Here is a 17,606-nt window from a genome sequence, read left to right on the forward strand (position 1 = left end):
TTACCACCTTTGAATTTGTAGCACTGAATTTTTTTTGCACTGAAATTTTGCATCTCTTCTCGTGAATTTTCAAGAACACGTTTTCACTGTTATTATTCAAGGTTAATAAATTCAGATAAAAAATTCAAGCTCAGAAAAATTCTAACATTTCTAAAATTCTAAAATTCGGTAGATGAAATTCAGATACCAAAATACAAGTTACAAAAAATTCAGACACACATCCGGGATACCAAGGATGAGCAATTGATTCACTAGGATTTTCTCTTTCACCTTAAATGCTGCACTAGTTGCATTCTGTCGCCGCTAGATCCTCAGATTATCAAGAATCTGAAATTGAGATATTATATTTGTATTACACCTTCTTGTAATTATATCAATTTCAGATTCTTGATAATCAGACAACTAAAAAATAAAAATGCCATAGGACATTTACTCCAAAGTTCATTTCCACATTCTGTCATATCACATGCTATGTTCACAGGGCCATGACAAAACATTTCCACAGTACAATTTCGTCATCTTCAGAATATCAATAGTCTGTTATATTGTGTCTTTAGTGAGCTTTTTCCGATTTTTGAGACGCTTTGATAAAAAGAGATGAAAAGATATGAAAGAGATAATATCCGTGGAATGAAGCTAAACGTGTAGTTTTTCCACAGTATGGAAGTTGTATTTCGGGATAACTCGTATTTTGGTATCTGAATTTCGTCTAACGAATTTGAGCAACTTGGAAATATATTGTTTGAATTTTTTTGAGCTTGAATTTTTTTATCTGAATTTATTAACCTTGAATAATAACAGTGAAAACGTGTTCTTGAAAATTCACGACTTCTATTCAAGAGCAATTATATTCAGATGCATAATTTTAGTGCAAAAAAAAAAAAATCAGTACCACAAATTCAAAGGTGGTAATATTTCAATGTCTGATAAGACAGATTTGCTTCCATACTACCCAGAGTCACTGGGCGCAAGGCAGGAACACACCCTGGAGGGTGCGCCATTTATTCACAGGGTGACACACACTCACTCACTCACACACCTATGGACACTTGAGTTACCAGACCACTTATCAGTGTTTTTGGACCACAAGAGCAAACCGGAGCACCCGGAGGAAGCCCACGCAGACACGGTGAAAACACACCAACTCCTCACAGTCACCCGGAGCAGGATTTGAACCCACAAGCTCCAGGTCCCTGGAGCTGTGTGACCTGCTGCCCCAGTGTGCCACCCTAAATAATATAATGTATATTGAATTAATGTGTTTAAAAATCTTATCATTGTTATTGAAATATTTTTGTGATATATTGATATAAAATTACTGTCCAGCCCTATTATAAAAATACATTTGAAAAGAGATAGTGGTGTTTGAGACCCAGAATAAATGCAATTTTATGCTCCCTGAGCATAAGAGCAGTGTTTCAGCATCTAGCCTTGCACTGAAGGGTAGATGCCCACCCCTTGTCCTGGAGGTACCCTGCCCATTTATTGCTTTCCTTCATCCCAACACACTATTCAACTTATCAGTTGGTGAACAAGTCATTTCAGAGTTGCAGTGGGTGTGGTAAAGAAGGGAAACACCTAAAATGTGCAAGGCAGGGTGCCCCCAGGAGCAGGGTTAAAAACACTGTTCTAAATGCAACAAAGGAGGGAACAAAACTACCTGTACCCTTGATGTCAGAAGAAATGATTGATCAACAGAAGTCAAACTCTTTAAAAGTAAAGGCTGAGTACAGAAATCCAAAGATCAGAATGCCCCAGATTTTTTTTTCATTATTATTTCCGTACTGTTTGCTATGTGCACTCCTATTTAACTGGAAAATATTAACCCTGCCCTTTCCTTGTGCTGATAAATGACAGTTCAGCAAAACTGTTTTGGACCCTGGCATGTATAATCAACAATCAAATTCAAGTTTAATTTCCTTTGGAAGACAGAGTGCAGTCTCCAAACAGAAAAAGCCATTTGACAGCCCACACTGCATGCACAGACCAATGGGAAAGAGAGTGGCCAATAACTTCAGGGGTACAGCTCCAGCAGCCATTTCAATCTGTAGAAAGGACACAGGTGATCGAAGCGAGCGATAAGTGGGAAGCTGCATTTTCACAGCCTTCAGGAAGAACCCCCCCTAAATCCCCTATTCGGTCTCAGGGTTGGAAATGCTCCATCAGCCAAGCGACTTCAAAGCTTGCAGTCGCTTCCAGTGGCTCCATCAGCCACTTTAAAGCACTGTCAAAATAATGCAGACTTGTGGCGTGACCATGCTGAATTCTTCATTTGCCGCATTATGATCTCTGACAAGACCCCTGAGAGTTTTTTGTAACTACAGCAAGGCCAAAAAAAAGTGCTAGTCTAGTCACCCAGAGCAGGGCTGGAACCCACAACCCCTGGAACTGTGCGACAGTGACACTACCTGCATCCCCCCACAGCCAAGTGTTGTTGGACTGAAACTGGAGCACCCACAGAGAACCCATACAGACATGGAATACACAGCATACATTTTAATTATTTAAATAAATATGTAAACTTTACATACAAGTTCAGTGTAATGTCAAACAATGAAAGCCAGCTGTTTATACTTGCATTAAGTATGTGAGGACAATTAATATTTCAAGAATTTATTTGTACTTGGCCAGAGATTTGAAGATCTAAAAAACAGCATACATACATACATACATACATAAAAGACCAACCAAAGAAACAGCACAAAATCTGGATTAATACAGCCATATGCAAATATTTAAACACCACTGGTCAATTTACACATTTTGCTGTAGGAAAAATCCTGTAAGAAGTGAAACAAGGCAAATGTATTATTTTTTCACAGGCTACATTTAATATATTTTTATAACTACCATTTTAAATTCATCAGAAAAACATATATTGCACACTAAAATTGGCAGGTATATGTTAACATTTCATCCTATCCCAGAGTGCCTAAATTTGCAAACGACTACATACAGTACTGGAGTGCCCAGCAGGCTGTCCACATTGTACAGGAGAGGCTGTAAAACTCCTAAACCGAATTTGAAGGTGACTCGAGATTAATGGCTAGGTGAACTCTCTCCTCCAGCTTAAATGCAGTGGGTCGGGCGTCAGGGTCAGAGGCCAGCATGTCAAACAGTAGTGTGCAGAGGGCAGGGCTGGGAGGATGGGGCAGTGGTGGGGCACGGCGGGCCCTCATAGGAATGACCAGCTGCAGGGTTGGGTTCTGACACAAAGCTTCCCCCAGAGGAGTGATCCAGCGGCCTCGCTCCACATACGCTCCTGCAGTGTACACAACATAAACATTTAAATTGGTTTAATTAATTCTGACTTTAATCATCTCCATAAGTAAACAAACTTACAGCCACTTAATTGGGGCGATCAGTCATTGGCTTTTTCTCAACACCAAGAACACAAATAATGGACCAATAAAATATATACAGGGGGTTGGACAATGAAACTGAAACACACCTGTCCTTTTAGTGTGGGAGATTTCATGGCTAAATTGGACCAGCCTGGTGGCCAATCTTCATTAATTGCACATTGCACCAGTAAGAGCAGAGTGTGAAGGTTCAATTAGCAGAGGGTAAGAGCACAGTTTTGCTCAAAATATTGCAATGCACACAACATTCTGAGTGACATACCAGAGTTCAAAAGAAGACAAATTGTTGGTGCATGTCTTGCTGGTGCATCTGTGACCAAGACTGCAAGTCTTTGTGATGTATCAAGAGCCACGGTATCCAGGGTAATGTCAGCATACCACCAAGAAGGAAACATCTAACAGGATTAACTGTGGACGCAAGAGGAAGCTGTCTGAAAGGGATGTTCAGGTTCTAACCCGGATTGTATCCAAAAAACATAAAACCACGGTTGCCCAAATCACGGCAGAATTAAATGTGCACCTCAACTCTCCGGTTTCCACCAGAACTGTCTGTCAGGAGCTCCACAGGGTCAATATACACGGCCGAGCTGCTATAGCCAAACCTTTGGTCACTCATGCCAAAGCCAAATGTCGGATTCAATGGTGCAAGGAGCGTAAATCTTGGGCTGTGGAAAATGTGAAACATGTATTGTTCTCTGATGAGTCCATCTTTACTGTTTTCCCCACATCCAGGAGAGTTACTGTGTCGAGAAGCCCCAAAGAAGCGTACCACCCAGACTTTTGCATGCCCAGAGTGAAGCATGGGGGTGGATCAGTGATGGTTTGGGCTGCCATATCATGGCATTCCCTTGGCCCAATACTTGTGCTAGATGGGCATGTCATTGCCAAGGACTACCGAACCATTCTGGAGGACCATGTGCATCCAATGGTTCAAACATTGTATCCTGAAGGCGGTGCCGTGTATCAGGACGACAATGCACCAATACACACAGCAAGACTGGTGAAAGATTGGTTTGATGAACATGAAAGTAAAGTTGAACATCTCCCATGGCCTGCACAGTCACCAGATCTAAATGTTTTGGAGGAAGTTTTCAGGAAACGTTTTCCTCCACCAGCATATGTCATTCCCAAGACGAATTGACGCTGTATTGGCCGCAAAAGGAGGCCCTACACAATACTAATAAATTATTGTGGTCTAAAACCAAGTGTTTCAGTTTCATTGTCCAACCCCTGTATATTTCCACCTTTCCTTGGCATCAGCAAAAAGTAACTAAACCACATTATTCAACAAAGAAAATTAGCAGCTTGAGCTAATCCAAGCCTGTCTGATTAGACGCATTAAAGGATATATACTTAGCTTAGACTTTAGTCCCTTACTTTTAGAACACCATAGCTTGCATATTAGTTTTATACTAATTACAAAGTAATATGTCCTTTGGTCAATAACTAATAAGCCATGGGTTCAACGGGTTAAATGAAGAGTACCTCAGGGTCAGACCTGTTGTTCAAGTTGCAGTTCATTGGTATTCATTACAGCACAAGAAAAACAATTTCACCCGGTGCAGTTGATGGATGGAAGTTGGAGGAGGGGGAGGGAAAAAAAAAAAAAACATAGAAGGCTCTTAATTGTTTCTAATAAATGGGCTGAGACATCTGACCTTTGTGGTCGCTAGCTTTGGGCAGATGGGAGCAGAAGCAGAGTAATTACATTGTTGTCTGAATTGCCTGGGCACTCTATCCCAAGCCTCTACTCAGACCACTTCAGTCTATCACTGATAATACACCGTATTATTGGGCTCCAAATGCCACAATATCTACACAAAGCATAGACGTCATTCGGATGGGGTTCAAATGCAGTGAAAAGGGTCACTTTGGAGTCAAGCATTATCAAAATGGGCTCAATAACAGTACATTGACATTCCATTAGTAACTGGAAGAACTGGAAGGAGACTGCTTTGGTAGTCAGGTGATAGGTAAGGTTTTAGCCTATAGCTAAAAATGTTCAAATAACACTTTCTTATACAAGTGTATAAAAAGTATTTTAGAATGAGGTTTATATTAACACACACAGGGGCGCTGGATGGTTTTGAAGGGCTAAATACAGACACAGAGGAGTGAACCTTGATTTATACTTGATTCAACAAGAATTAACTGCTAGTTTAAGCAGATGTTTTAGAGAAGGTAAAAATGAGCAAAACTCAGCAGTCTTTGCAGAACTCTGGGCCTCAGTTCCCTTCCCCCTCTCAATAAGACAAAAATGCAGATTTATATTTCTGCTTTGACTCGCACCATAACTTGCCCTATGCCACTGTGTTTACACTCATGCATGGTTTTTCTGCATCATTTTGCAATTGCACCACAAAAAACACTAGAGCCAAATCTATCCTCTTCACTGTAGTACAAAATGTACTGGTGAGGGGGAAAGAGAGCCATTTTATATGACATTGGTAACTTGGACAGTTAAAGGAACACTAGATAACATTTTGTACTTGTACTCCTGGCTTCCCCTTACAGCTGCAGTGTAATTCACTTTAACCAAAATGGCCTGAAATCAGGCGTGGGGGATTCCCTATCCTTTTCCAAAAGATACAGTGCAGAGCCTGGAGTAGCAAAAGCAGAGGCTCTATTCTCCATATTACAGGCCAGTGAAGCTTCAATGATTTTGAAGCTGTAATTTTAATTAAAAAAATAGTACCTTGTGGTGCTTAAAATGGTGCTTTCATTTCTTTAAAGAGGAACTGAGCTAAGAAGGTCCCAATCTTTCTTTGTGTTTCCAGTGTCTTTAGCACTACTTTTGTTCACTCAATAATGTCATGAAAGTGTGCACTTCACTTCAAGGATCTTAGAGGAAAATCCAAATGCCTTACTGACAATATTCTCATATTCTAACCTACCAAATAAACCATCATGATTTCAACAGTGCCCAATAACTCACCCAGCTGCTCCTGGTTCGAACCATCTTCAATGAAAGTTATCCTCTCCAGTACGGCCCAAAAAAGCACACCCAAGGAGAAGATGTCCGCTTGAGCTGTGTAGTTGCGGCCAGCCCACACCTCAGGGGCCATGTAAAAGTCTGAGCCACATGTAGAGGAGAGGGCCAGTCTGCTCTGTTCTCCATCCGTGGGGCTTTCCACCATCTTGCTGAGGCCAAAGTCGGCCACCTGGAATAAATTTAGGATAAAGTTATCAGTACCTGAATAGATCCTAAATGAATGATTTCTGCTGTTCAAGTAAAGTTTTGATTAATTTATTTGGTTGTCTTCTATATTCCACAAATTTTATTCCTGCAACCAAATAAAGGTAAGCCCTGAAGGCATTTATCTGGAAGATGAAAATCTGCGAATGCTTCTACTAAATGGTTTCTTGGCCACAACACACATTACTAGTCCTCATGTGTGGACCCACCAACCAATCATCATTCCACATTAAACTCGCTATTTACACATAGCAGCCAGACACAAAAACTTTAAACGAAATTGTTTCTGTACACTGCTGTGTTTCCTTTGGTTCATATAAGATCAACTACAGATATGTCACATTTTTTCCTGTTGTTTCCAATGTAGCAAACCTTGAGTGAATGATATTTTTTTATGTTCTTTTATATTATGGTACTTCTCTGAAAGTTTTTCTCTGAATTACTGTCCGAATAAAATGTCTAAGATTGTTAGTTGTTTACCAGAGAACTGATGCACACAAAACACTCATTGCTGCTGTAGACCTACAACAGCATATTTCTACACTTTCTCCTTATATCCATTTTATTACAAAATATTCATTCATTCATTCATTATCTGTAACCGTTTATCCAATTCAGGGTCGCGGTGGGTCCAGAGCCTACCTGGAATCATTGGGCACAAGGCGGGAATACACCCTGGAGGGGCGCCAGTCCTTCACAGGGCAACACAGACACACACACACATATATTCACACCTACGGACACTTTTGAGTCACCAATCCACCTGCAATGTGTGTTTTTGGACTGTGGGAGGAAACCGGAGCACCCGGAGGAAACCCACGCGGACACGGGGAGAACAATTTACAAAATATTTTCTGTCAAAAAGGATGTGAACTGGAAAAAAAAAATCTTGAGAAGCCTTGCAATAATATAATTCATTCATTCATTCATTCATTATCTGTAGCCGTTTATCCAGTTCAGGGTCAAGGTGGGTCCAGAGCCTACCTGGAATCATTGGGCGCAAGGCGGGAATACACCCTGGAGGGGGCGCCAGTCCTTCACAGGGCAACACACACACACACACACTTGAGTCGCCAATCCACCTACCAATGTGTGTTTTTGGACTGTAGGAGGAAACCGGAGCACCCGGAGGAAACCCACACGGACACGGGGAGAACACACCACCTCCTCACAGACAGTCACCCGGAGCAGGAATCAAACCCACAACCTGCAGGTCCCTGGAACTGTGTGACTGCGACACTACCTGCTGCCCCAATACATAATATTATGAAAACTAATTTTTTAAAACTCATCCTAGAGGTAAACTACTACTCACATTTTTTCATCTAGCTCTTTCTGAACCTAAAACATGTCACTTTTTACCAGTAAGGTTTGAAATCAATGCTGATGCTTTTAAACTACCAATCTCAAAATTCCCGGCCCTAACTGTCTCTCATAACCAAACCACACCTCTCAATCTTTACTCCGTTTTTAACTGTTTTTTATTTGTATTTTATAGAATTTGAGCACACCTACACTTTATCTTTTGTGATCCTTTCGTGACATCAGAACCAGCTGACAAGAAAAAGGTCATTTGACGAATCACACGCCTACTATTTCAAAGAAGGTAGTCTCAGACATATGGTGTCAGCAGGTAGTGGTGCAGTCACACAGCTCCAGGGACCTGAAAGTTGTGGGTTCAGTCCCACTCCGGGTGACTTGTTTGTGAGGAGTTTGGGGTGTTTTCCCTGTGTCCACGTGCGTTTCCTCCAGGTGCTCTGGTTTCCTCCCATGATCCAAAAACACACGTTGGTAAGTGGATTAGCGACTTAAAAGTGTCCATAAGTGTGAGGGTGTGTTGCCCTGTGAAGGACTGGCGCCCCTTCCAGGGTGTATTCCTGCCTTGCGCCCAATGATTCCTGGTAGGCAAGCAGTTACAGATAATGAATGAATGAATAAATAAGTCTCAGAATGAAAACAGAACCAAAGATGTGCAGAAACGTATATATAAAGAAATGCAGATACCTGCCATCAGCTGGCAGAATCCTGAATCCAGTTTGACTAGGTTAATGCACTAAAGAAAGATAGCAGATTCTTGTCTATGTGTGGGTGGAGCATCGCTAGGTATGATACAGGTTTACTGCACTTGCCGCTGCTCAAAACCGCCTTCAGTTAGTTTTGTGTATGTTAGTCTTGTATGACACACAAACCTATTTATGAGATTGTATTGTAAGTAATTTGCACTTGCGAGATTCTCAGACTGCAAGTACAGTGACCAACATTTTGCAAAATGTAAGCAATCCACTCATACAGCTGGCCATTTGACAGTTTGCTCATTTGGACAGATAACTGGACATTGCTTCTTCCCTCACACTGCACTTCAAACAACATTCAATGAAGCTGAAATTAGACTTGATCAGACAGTAGTCAGCGACTACCACACTTGGCTTAAAAATGAGCTAAAAAACACAGTGTATGCATGGCTTTAAACATCAAGAAAAGACATTTTTGCACATTAGTGACCATTTGTAATATCATGTCACAAAAACCAAAAACACATTGACAAATATACTGCACTAAACTTAAAGCATACCTTGACCACTGGCCCAGATTTGGTGAGACAGACAAGAACATTGTCTGGCTTTAAGTCTCTGTGTACTATCCCTAGTCCATGCAGAAAAGCCATAGCGCTACTGAGCTGCTGTATGACCTGGTGGTTGCGCTGGACATCAGGGCACCTGGATAGTATATACTGGTTTAAATCTCCTCCGTCACAGTACTCCATCACTAACCACAAGGCAAAGCACCGCTTGGACACCTCTTCTGTTGATATTAGCCTTCTCCTCGATCTTGACATGTTCCTCCTTTGGCTTTTTGAGTCTTTGTCCACCACTCTCCCTTTGAGGGCACTCTCCACAAGGTCCAGTGGCAGCCTGCCTGATTTGAGAGGCTGTAGAGTTTTAGGTCCAGTCTGCAGGAAGCAGTTGTACAGAGCAATGACATTAGGATGACTCCTGGCTGTGGCTCTCATAGCCCACAGTTCTTGCAAGTAGAGTTCAATGCTTTCTGGGCTACAGCAAGGGAGGCGTTTAATAGCCACTGTGTCCCCCCGTCGACCCCACCATCCAGTTTCTGTCACACGACCTTCGAAAACTACTCCATAACTGCCTCTGCCCACCTCCCGCTGCAAGGTGTAGACCTTGTCCATCTTAGATCTTTATGAGCTTGTACTGTCAGTGGATTACTTGCGATTCATAGATGGCTGCTGAAAATTTATTCATCTGCAAAAGTAATTTAAAAGAAAAGTTAAAGGATGACACAGCTGTAATACAAGCTACAGCTGACAGTTCAGATAATACAATTTCAGACAGTTTTTTTAGTAAAATATAAAAAAAACATTAATTCACATTAGCCCTGTGGAGGGCTGGCACCCACTCCAGGGTGTGTTCCTGCCTTGTGCCGACTGATTCCGGGTACGCTCCAGACCTACCGCGACTCTGAACTAGATAAGTGGTTACAGACAATGAATAAATTAATTCACATTATTCTAAAGCCAGGCTTCAATGACATACAAAATTATTTTTAGATAAGACTGAAAACATAACTGCCTATTATTTGTATATTGTCACATTATTTTACTGTTTCACAATTTTTCAGCAAAATATACTCTGACATTACAAAATTAACAAGAGTGGAGTAAAATAAATATTAGGCAGACCTCTGGTACCTATCTCATGAAAATGTGAACAGTGCAAATTTTCATTTTGTGACAACCACCAACAAAAATATATGATACTATATATTTTAAAAGCAAGTATGGATAAAAGAGTTTAGTACTGCCGAGTCGCCTTTTTTTAAAAAAAAAAACAATCAGACAGGTGCTCTCGCTCCTCTTGGGTGTTCTCTCAGATTTTCTCAGTGTCTGTTCTACTCCCCTTCACATTTTCATTGGCTGCTCTGTTTACGTTGTAGAACAGAACCTGCAACTTTTTCTGTTAAGATTGTCAATAATATCAGGCCCACACTACAGGATAATCAGGCTGACATTGCTCCTCCCAACAATCACAAAAGGCCTCCCAAATATAGGGTGATTGTAAACAATGACTTTCCCAGAAATTTCTGTAGTGTGGGTAGGCAATAGTCCAATCTTTATTCTTCCAGTGCAGTTTGGGCTGCCCAGAGAGAGAATCTTAAATATGAAACGTTGCAATATGTATGAATCAGAACCCTGCAGTGTGGGGTGTGAAATTCGTTGTTACTGTCATTGCCATCTGCCAAGTTTTAATTGGGCTCAACAGTGCAATATGTGGTATTACAGCTCCAAATGATTTATTTTATCCTGACTATAGTGCTATACTCCTAACTGTCAACTGGAACCGACTTGAGCTTTTCATTTTGTGGTTGCTCCACTACTTGGTGCTGTTGGTGGCAGCCAGGCTTTGATAGTTGGATGATAGGTAGCTAGATGAGATCTAAAATTCAATGTATTTTTGTGTTTCACAGTGACCTTTCTGTCACAGATTTAGCACATTGCCTCATCTAAATTTGCTGGCTCCCTTTTCATTTGGTTGAAAGCCCAAACTAGTGAAGTTGCATTTGGTTTTGTGACTAGGACTGCTGCCACGGTTTCATTTTATAAAATAATAAATGTAGACTGACACTCAGCTGTTCAGCATCGGCAGTTCATAAGCCAATAGATGAGAAACATGACAAAATTTTTATGATAAAAAAAGACCTTGGGGGAGGAAGAGAAAAAAAAGGGTACATCATGACTGTGAAGGTTGCATGCCATTCCCTGAGGTTGGCTGGTCAAAAGCGCAGTATTACAACACTACAGTTATTGTGACAGCTCTATCTTGTGACCCAGCAGATGTTGAGGACCAGAGCTGTCTGTTGGGCATGAGTACTCAGAAAGTGTGTGGCGTTTCATTCGGGGCAAATTGTATAGTGTGAGGACTCTGAGAACTAATAGGAACCAAAAAATCTGAGAGAAATGTGTGGGCCAGGCATAAGATGGAGAAGTGCAGCATCAGCTCCACTCACATAACATCTTAAGACTTAAGAAGTTTGGTAGTAAAAAATGATTATACTGTCTCTGTTTGTAATTGGCCTACAACTGTCAGTGTATCTAAATCCTGTACTTTCCACAGATGTTGTTGGAAACGCATCATGTCCTGCAATGTGGCAATTACAATACTGAAAATATATTTTTTTGTGTGTATATATATATATATATATATATATATATATATATATATATATATATATATATATACACACAAAATATAAGCACTGACTGCTTATTTCACTTATGATACCTCTACTAGTAAATAAATAAGATCACATGATACCAAGTTAAAAGAACGTGAGTTCAACGTCATCAGGCTCAGTGCCAGGTCCAGGTACACACACACACACAAAAAACAATAAATATGACATTATATGGTATAACGCCCCTTGGCGATGACGTTAAACGTGCATGAATACAATCTTTGTGTAACTGTATATTAAAGGACAGGACTATTGGTTCAAAGCACATATTACATTATTAGATTATTTAAAGGTTATATTAATAAACTATTATTTCTTAGATTCAATTTTTTGGTTTGTTAGACTTAACTTACTGCATCTTTTACTGGCAACTGACGAGTGTGAAAACGCTAGCTACATGTGTTACATTAGTACAAAAGGCCGCAGCACAGGGGAAATAAATCGGTCAAATGTTTTTAAAAATAGAAACTTTAAGCTCTCTCTCTATATCCAATGCACGAATCTCTTACCTTTACTCACCCATAGTAAGGCTCTAAATAATATTTGTCCGTGTGCAGTTCCTGATAAACGCAGTCTAAACTGATATCGCTGGATCAGTTAAACACTGACTCACAACACAAATCAAATATAAACAAGTACTTTTCCGGAACTTCCGTACCTTTAGACTTTCCCGCGTTCGACACAATACTGAGCTCTCATTGGTCAGAGTAAGATTTCATCACAACATTTCTACCAATCCGCATCTAGTTTTGGAACAACTGTTCAAATCTGACCAATGGGATCAAAGGGCTGTAGTCTGCGTCCGCATCTAAAAGGGTTCTTTGCTCCCTCTGTAGTGCACTAAGGTGGAGTTAAAATAAGTTTTGGACACAGTCCTAATTTTCCACATAAACATGGTAAAAGTTTATAAAGACGACGGTTGTTGTTTCGCAGGAAAAACATATTTGAATATAGCGTCTTTTTTTTTTTTTTTTACATATGAACAAAGTGTGTTGTAAAGCTTAATAAATATTTTGCATTATTTCCGTTGTAATAATATTGTCTCAAATTAACTAGAAATATGTTAAGATTTTGCTTTTAATTTAGGAAAAAATAAACATTAAAATATGTATTCTTCTAATAAAATATTGAGTTAAATAGACAGGCCACATCTTTTTTCATGTATGTATCTCCATAAAAAATTGATTTAGGTTCAGTTGCTGTTTGGTCTGTGTATGTGTCCTCATACTGCAGGTTCCAAATGAAAACAGTCTAAATGGACAGTTTTAGTTATTTTATGAAGTTAGTCTGCGCTGATGTTAGCATTTTTTTATCTACTCAAAAAAACAACTAGGGACTGGAACTGTGGTTGAAACTTTGTTTCTGTTTGGCATAACACCATTAAGTAAATGAGGATTTATTAACTTTTATATAAAACGTTTTATACTTTTGTGCTATAAAATATATTGATATCTAAAATGATCACCCCATATTATTAAAATGACATGTTTTCTAATTGTGTATTTCATCAGCACAGTTTAAAGAAGTGCACTATATTCACAGACTGTAGTCTAAAGCCCCATTTATACGTCAAACCTACTCCATAGGCTATGGAAGGCTGTTGGGCTCAGAACATGTTGGATTGTCCATGTTAACACGTAGGAATATATTTACGTGTTAACGCGCTTTGAACGTGTGTTACCATGTTAAGTTTGTGTATTTGGATTTTTTGGCTATTGGGAATCATAATGCTTTACTGCCACTTAATGGGGTATTGCGTTAATGCTGAAACAACATAATGCAACATAATGCCTTAATGTACCAAAAAATAAAAACATTCAAGTTTTTAATGTTTTGAATAATGTGTTTTGGGAAATTTTGTATAAACATAAATACATTATATTGTTGAACAATTTAAAGCATATATTATAAATTGTAAATGTTAATATGCATGTGTCAACATGTTTTGAGCCTAAAGGCCTTCCATACATTTTGGCCTCATTATCACAACTAAATTATATGTGTTAACACACAAAATTTTCATTACATGTTAACATGCCTGTGTCAAAACGTTTTGAGCCCAGTGGCCTTCCCTAATAGGCAATGCGTTGACACAAACCTTGCATCATAGCCTACAGTGTAACCTGACCCGCATCAGTGTTTAACTGATCCAGCGATATCAATTTAGACCGTGTTTATCAGGAACTGCACACGGACAACTATTATTTAGAGCCTTACTATGGGTGAGTAAAGGTAAGAGATTTGATTTGTGCATTGGATATAGAGTCTCAGTGTTTCCCAAAATTTTCTGCAGTGTTTGATGTGAATATTTTCTAGCCCTCCATTCCAAAACATTCATACATATCTTTTATTACTAGACTCCACTAATTCATACAAAGCAGCAACTCCTTATTTAACAAAATCATATAAAGTAAAAAATCATGTGGTCTTGTTCCGCCATTTTGTAGAAGTGTGTGACACAGGAGTAAGCAACCTCGATGCCTTGCTGTCTCACAGGTCAGTGCCTTAAAAACACTGTATTTGTAAATTAAGCTGTTTGTAATAGAATCACATTAGAGACAGCCTTCAAAGCAGAAATATTCCAACACATTTCCAGGACACAAGTGGTGCTCACCAAAATAACTAAAGTTCTGAAGATATTGGAGCAGAAAGCAGGCAGGGTTTTATACAAGCATTTATTTTCACAAATGCCTTTGTATTGTACCTTACACCCTCATAATACTGCTGTAATATTGTACTTACACCTTATCTGAATGTAAAAATCTATTTGCAATATTTGTGGGTTTTTGCAAATTTTGGGCCTTTTCCATTTGGCTTGGGTTTTTTGCATATTTTCATAATTCGCAATTTAAAAATAAACCTTTTTTTCTCATTTGTTCCTTGTTGCATGTTCACCTGTTGCTGGAATTTTTTGAACTTCAACCAAGGTTGTCAAAAGACAATGGCGTATTTTTTATGAGTGTGTGTCAGATAAAAACAAATATGATCGCTGCTGTAAACTGGTGATTTTACAGATGGCTAATTGTGCTTTAAGGGTGGCACAGTGGTGCAGCAGGTAGTGTTGCAGTCACACAGTTTCAGGGATCTGGGGTTGGGGGTTTGAGTCCCGCTCTGGGTGACTGTCTGTGAGGAGTATGCTGTGTTCTCACCGTGTCCTCTGGGGTTTTGCTCCAGTTTCCCCAGTCCAAGAACGCACATTGGTAGGTGCACTGACGACTCAGAAAGTGTCCATAGGTTTGAGTGAATGTGTGAGTGTATCTATCGCCTTGTGAAGGACTGGCGCCCCCTCCAGGGTGTGTTCTTGCCTTGCACCCAGTGATTCCAGGTAGGCTCCTGACCCACCACGACCCTGAACTGGATAAGCGGTTAAGGACAATGAATGAATAAATGAATAATTGTGCTTTAGGTCTTCAATTCATGGTGAATTATAAGTCTCTTGCCAATCAGTGCTCTGCAAAGTTCACACATCATGGTAAGTCCCTATTCATTAAGCCAAGCAGAACTGAGTCAAGTGGGTACCATGCAATGGAAAAGCACCATAATGGGTATAATATCTCTAACCCTAGCACAACTGAGTCTGATCCACTCCACTACAATGACTTGGCAGTGCTGAGAATTATCTACAATCCAATTAATGCCTTCTCTGTGATGACTATGTGGGGTCTTGACCTTCGAAGTACGGGGTGAGAGTGGGCTAATAGATGCATTAGTTGAACTACAGTCTGTAATTGTAGAAATACAAAGTGCTTCAGTATGGTCAGTGGGGCTGGTAAAATGGACAATGCAAGGTTGATGCAAGGTAGGTAATTTTACTATTTTAGCTGATCAGTGTATGGCTAGAAAGCTTGAGTTGAAAATTTCTTGTTTTGTTCACCAGAAGATGGCAGGATTTCTAAAGATTATTGTACTTTGCTGTTGTTATTTCATAAAATTAAATTGAAATATATGTAATTTCCCCAGAAGTGGCTCAAACATTTCTCACATACTGAATACCATAAAACTGCAGTGGAACTACTTAATATATAGAGCTTGTTGATCTGAAATTTTTACTCTTCTTCCACTTTTTAGGTCTTTTTGGTTTTAAATTAGGGAAGAAATGTGACCAATCACAAAGCAATTAAGCAAGTGCAAAAAGTTTAACTCTACATTTGTGAATTCTTGGGAGCTAAATGCCATCAGATCTTTACAGATATGTTCCAACATCTATTTTAAAGCCTTCCTAGAACAGTGGATTTTGTTACTGTAGCAAAAGGGTGTAAATTGGATAATAACACCCGTAATTCCCGATCCAGTGTCAGATGGGCATTTGTCCACAGACTTTATGCTGGTAATTTGGACGACTGGTGGTGGTGTTATAACTGTTGTGCATTTTCATTTATGGCATTTAGCATAAGTCAGCAGGCAGTACAGATAGGAAAGTCAAACAGAGTGTAATACAAGACATTTCAAAACAATTCAATATACATAAATAAGAGCATGATTAGGGACTGTTTAAATACTGCTAGGAAAAAAAGTCTTCCGTTTGTGTTTAAAGACAGTGAAGGATGCTGCATGGACCATTAAAGGCCAGTAATACTTTGTTCCACAATCTGGGATTTATGTTAAAGTATTGATGCTTGTATTCCATGAGACTTGAAGGACAGTGTGTTAAAATTATGATTCATGATTTGACAATTGCCATTATATAGGGAGACTCTGGTCCTATCTAGACTCAGCATCAGGGTTTTAAATCTAATGCAAGCAGCTACTCGAAGCCAGTGAAGGGAACTAACACTCCTTGTGACAAATTCCATAGAAATGAATTTTAAAATTGGCTGCAGTGAGAAGTAAGTGAAAATTATTATTCCTTTGTTCTATTAATAACTGCACTCAAAATAATAATCTAATAATAATCTAATAATAACTCCACTCAAAAATTACTTACTTAATGAGAATCAAAGAAATTCAGTGGAACTGCTTAAATATAATGTGAAAAACCACAAAGCAATTCATAGGAATGGCTAAAAGGTAATTGAGTTAAAGGATTGTTTATTTCAGTACACTTAGTTATCTCCATAAGAAACTTCAACTGGCAAAATTTTAAATTGTACAGTGCATAAGTTTTATTGGAGTCTATGCCTCCTGACTATTTGTGGGATACCATGCTTTGTGTAAACATTGACAGTAGTCACATGCCTTTGCCATGCCATTGAAGCCAAAACCTTTTAGAATCATAGACATGTAAAATATGTAAAATAATAAAATATGTGACTAAACATACATTTTTGCCATCTACACATATAACTTATTTACGTGTGAACTAAGACTATATTAAATGTTCAAGTGAACGTATCTAATGGATTTTAATCAAATGGTATGCCATGTTGTAGTGCTAAAAAGTGCCAGGCCATCACAATGGAAACTAATGTTAAAATAAATGTTAAAATAATGGAGAGAATGGAACAAGGCAAGACTTCCTCCTCCTCCTGCAACCAGTAACACATCTCCAATAGCCATTTAGGGTCAATCTGGTGTGCTTTTTTAAAGGAAAGCTTACAGATGTTTGTTTGTTATACACTTTATTTCATGTACAGAGATCAAGCTGTCTTGATGGAAACATTATTACTGTACAGTGATATATGCCATATACTGACTACCATACTGGATATCTCGGCTAACATTGTTGAACCTGGGAACAAATTGAACCTGTGTATGAGTTCTCGGGATAGACCTTGTTAGTATGTAGAGCATTAACTGTAAAATATTTAATGAGAAATAATAGTATTACCTTTTGAAAAAAAAAACTCAGGAAAGTACAA

The 17,606-nt window shown here is 39.1% G+C and overlaps 1 protein-coding gene across 2 annotated transcripts; it reads right to left on the reverse strand.

The window, feature by feature from the left end:
- Window positions 1–2,527: 2,527 nt before the first annotated feature.
- On the reverse strand, window positions 2,528–12,461 carry si:ch211-63o20.7 (Serine/threonine-protein kinase pdik1l-B-like). 2 transcript variants are annotated; one of them, XM_066677321.1, is made up of 4 exons: window positions 12,328–12,461; window positions 9,131–9,818; window positions 6,298–6,523; window positions 2,528–3,262 (listed from the first exon to the last, which is right to left on the reverse strand). In XM_066677321.1, the coding sequence occupies exons 2-4, from the start codon at window positions 9,743–9,745 to the stop codon at window positions 3,012–3,014; spliced, it is 1,092 nt and encodes a 363-aa protein (XP_066533418.1). In that variant the 5' UTR covers window positions 9,746–9,818; window positions 12,328–12,461; the 3' UTR covers window positions 2,528–3,011. The 2 variants fall into 2 exon arrangements, with proteins under 2 accessions (XP_066533418.1, XP_066533417.1); XM_066677320.1 differs by having other exon boundaries at window positions 12,318–12,458.
- Window positions 12,462–17,606: the final 5,145 nt, after the last annotated feature.

The sequence above is a fragment of the Hoplias malabaricus genome, chromosome 7, assembly GCF_029633855.1.
Source record: "Hoplias malabaricus isolate fHopMal1 chromosome 7, fHopMal1.hap1, whole genome shotgun sequence".
Taxonomy (NCBI): domain Eukaryota; kingdom Metazoa; phylum Chordata; class Actinopteri; order Characiformes; family Erythrinidae; genus Hoplias; species Hoplias malabaricus.

What these genes read in the sequence shown, in the direction of transcription:
- si:ch211-63o20.7 (XM_066677321.1), bottom strand. Translation starts at nt 9,745, where the DNA reads ATGGACAAGGTCTACACCTTGCAGCGGGAGGTGGGCAGAGGCAGTTAT. An exon ending in AATCTGGGCCAGTGGTCAAG is followed by an intron (nt 6,524 to 9,130) that starts GTATGCTTTAAG and finishes AATTTATTCCAG; the next exon opens with GTGGCCGACTTTGGCCTCAG. An exon ending in TTCGAACCAGGAGCAGCTGG is followed by an intron (nt 3,263 to 6,297) that starts GTGAGTTATTGG and finishes TGTACACTGCAG; the next exon opens with GAGCGTATGTGGAGCGAGGC.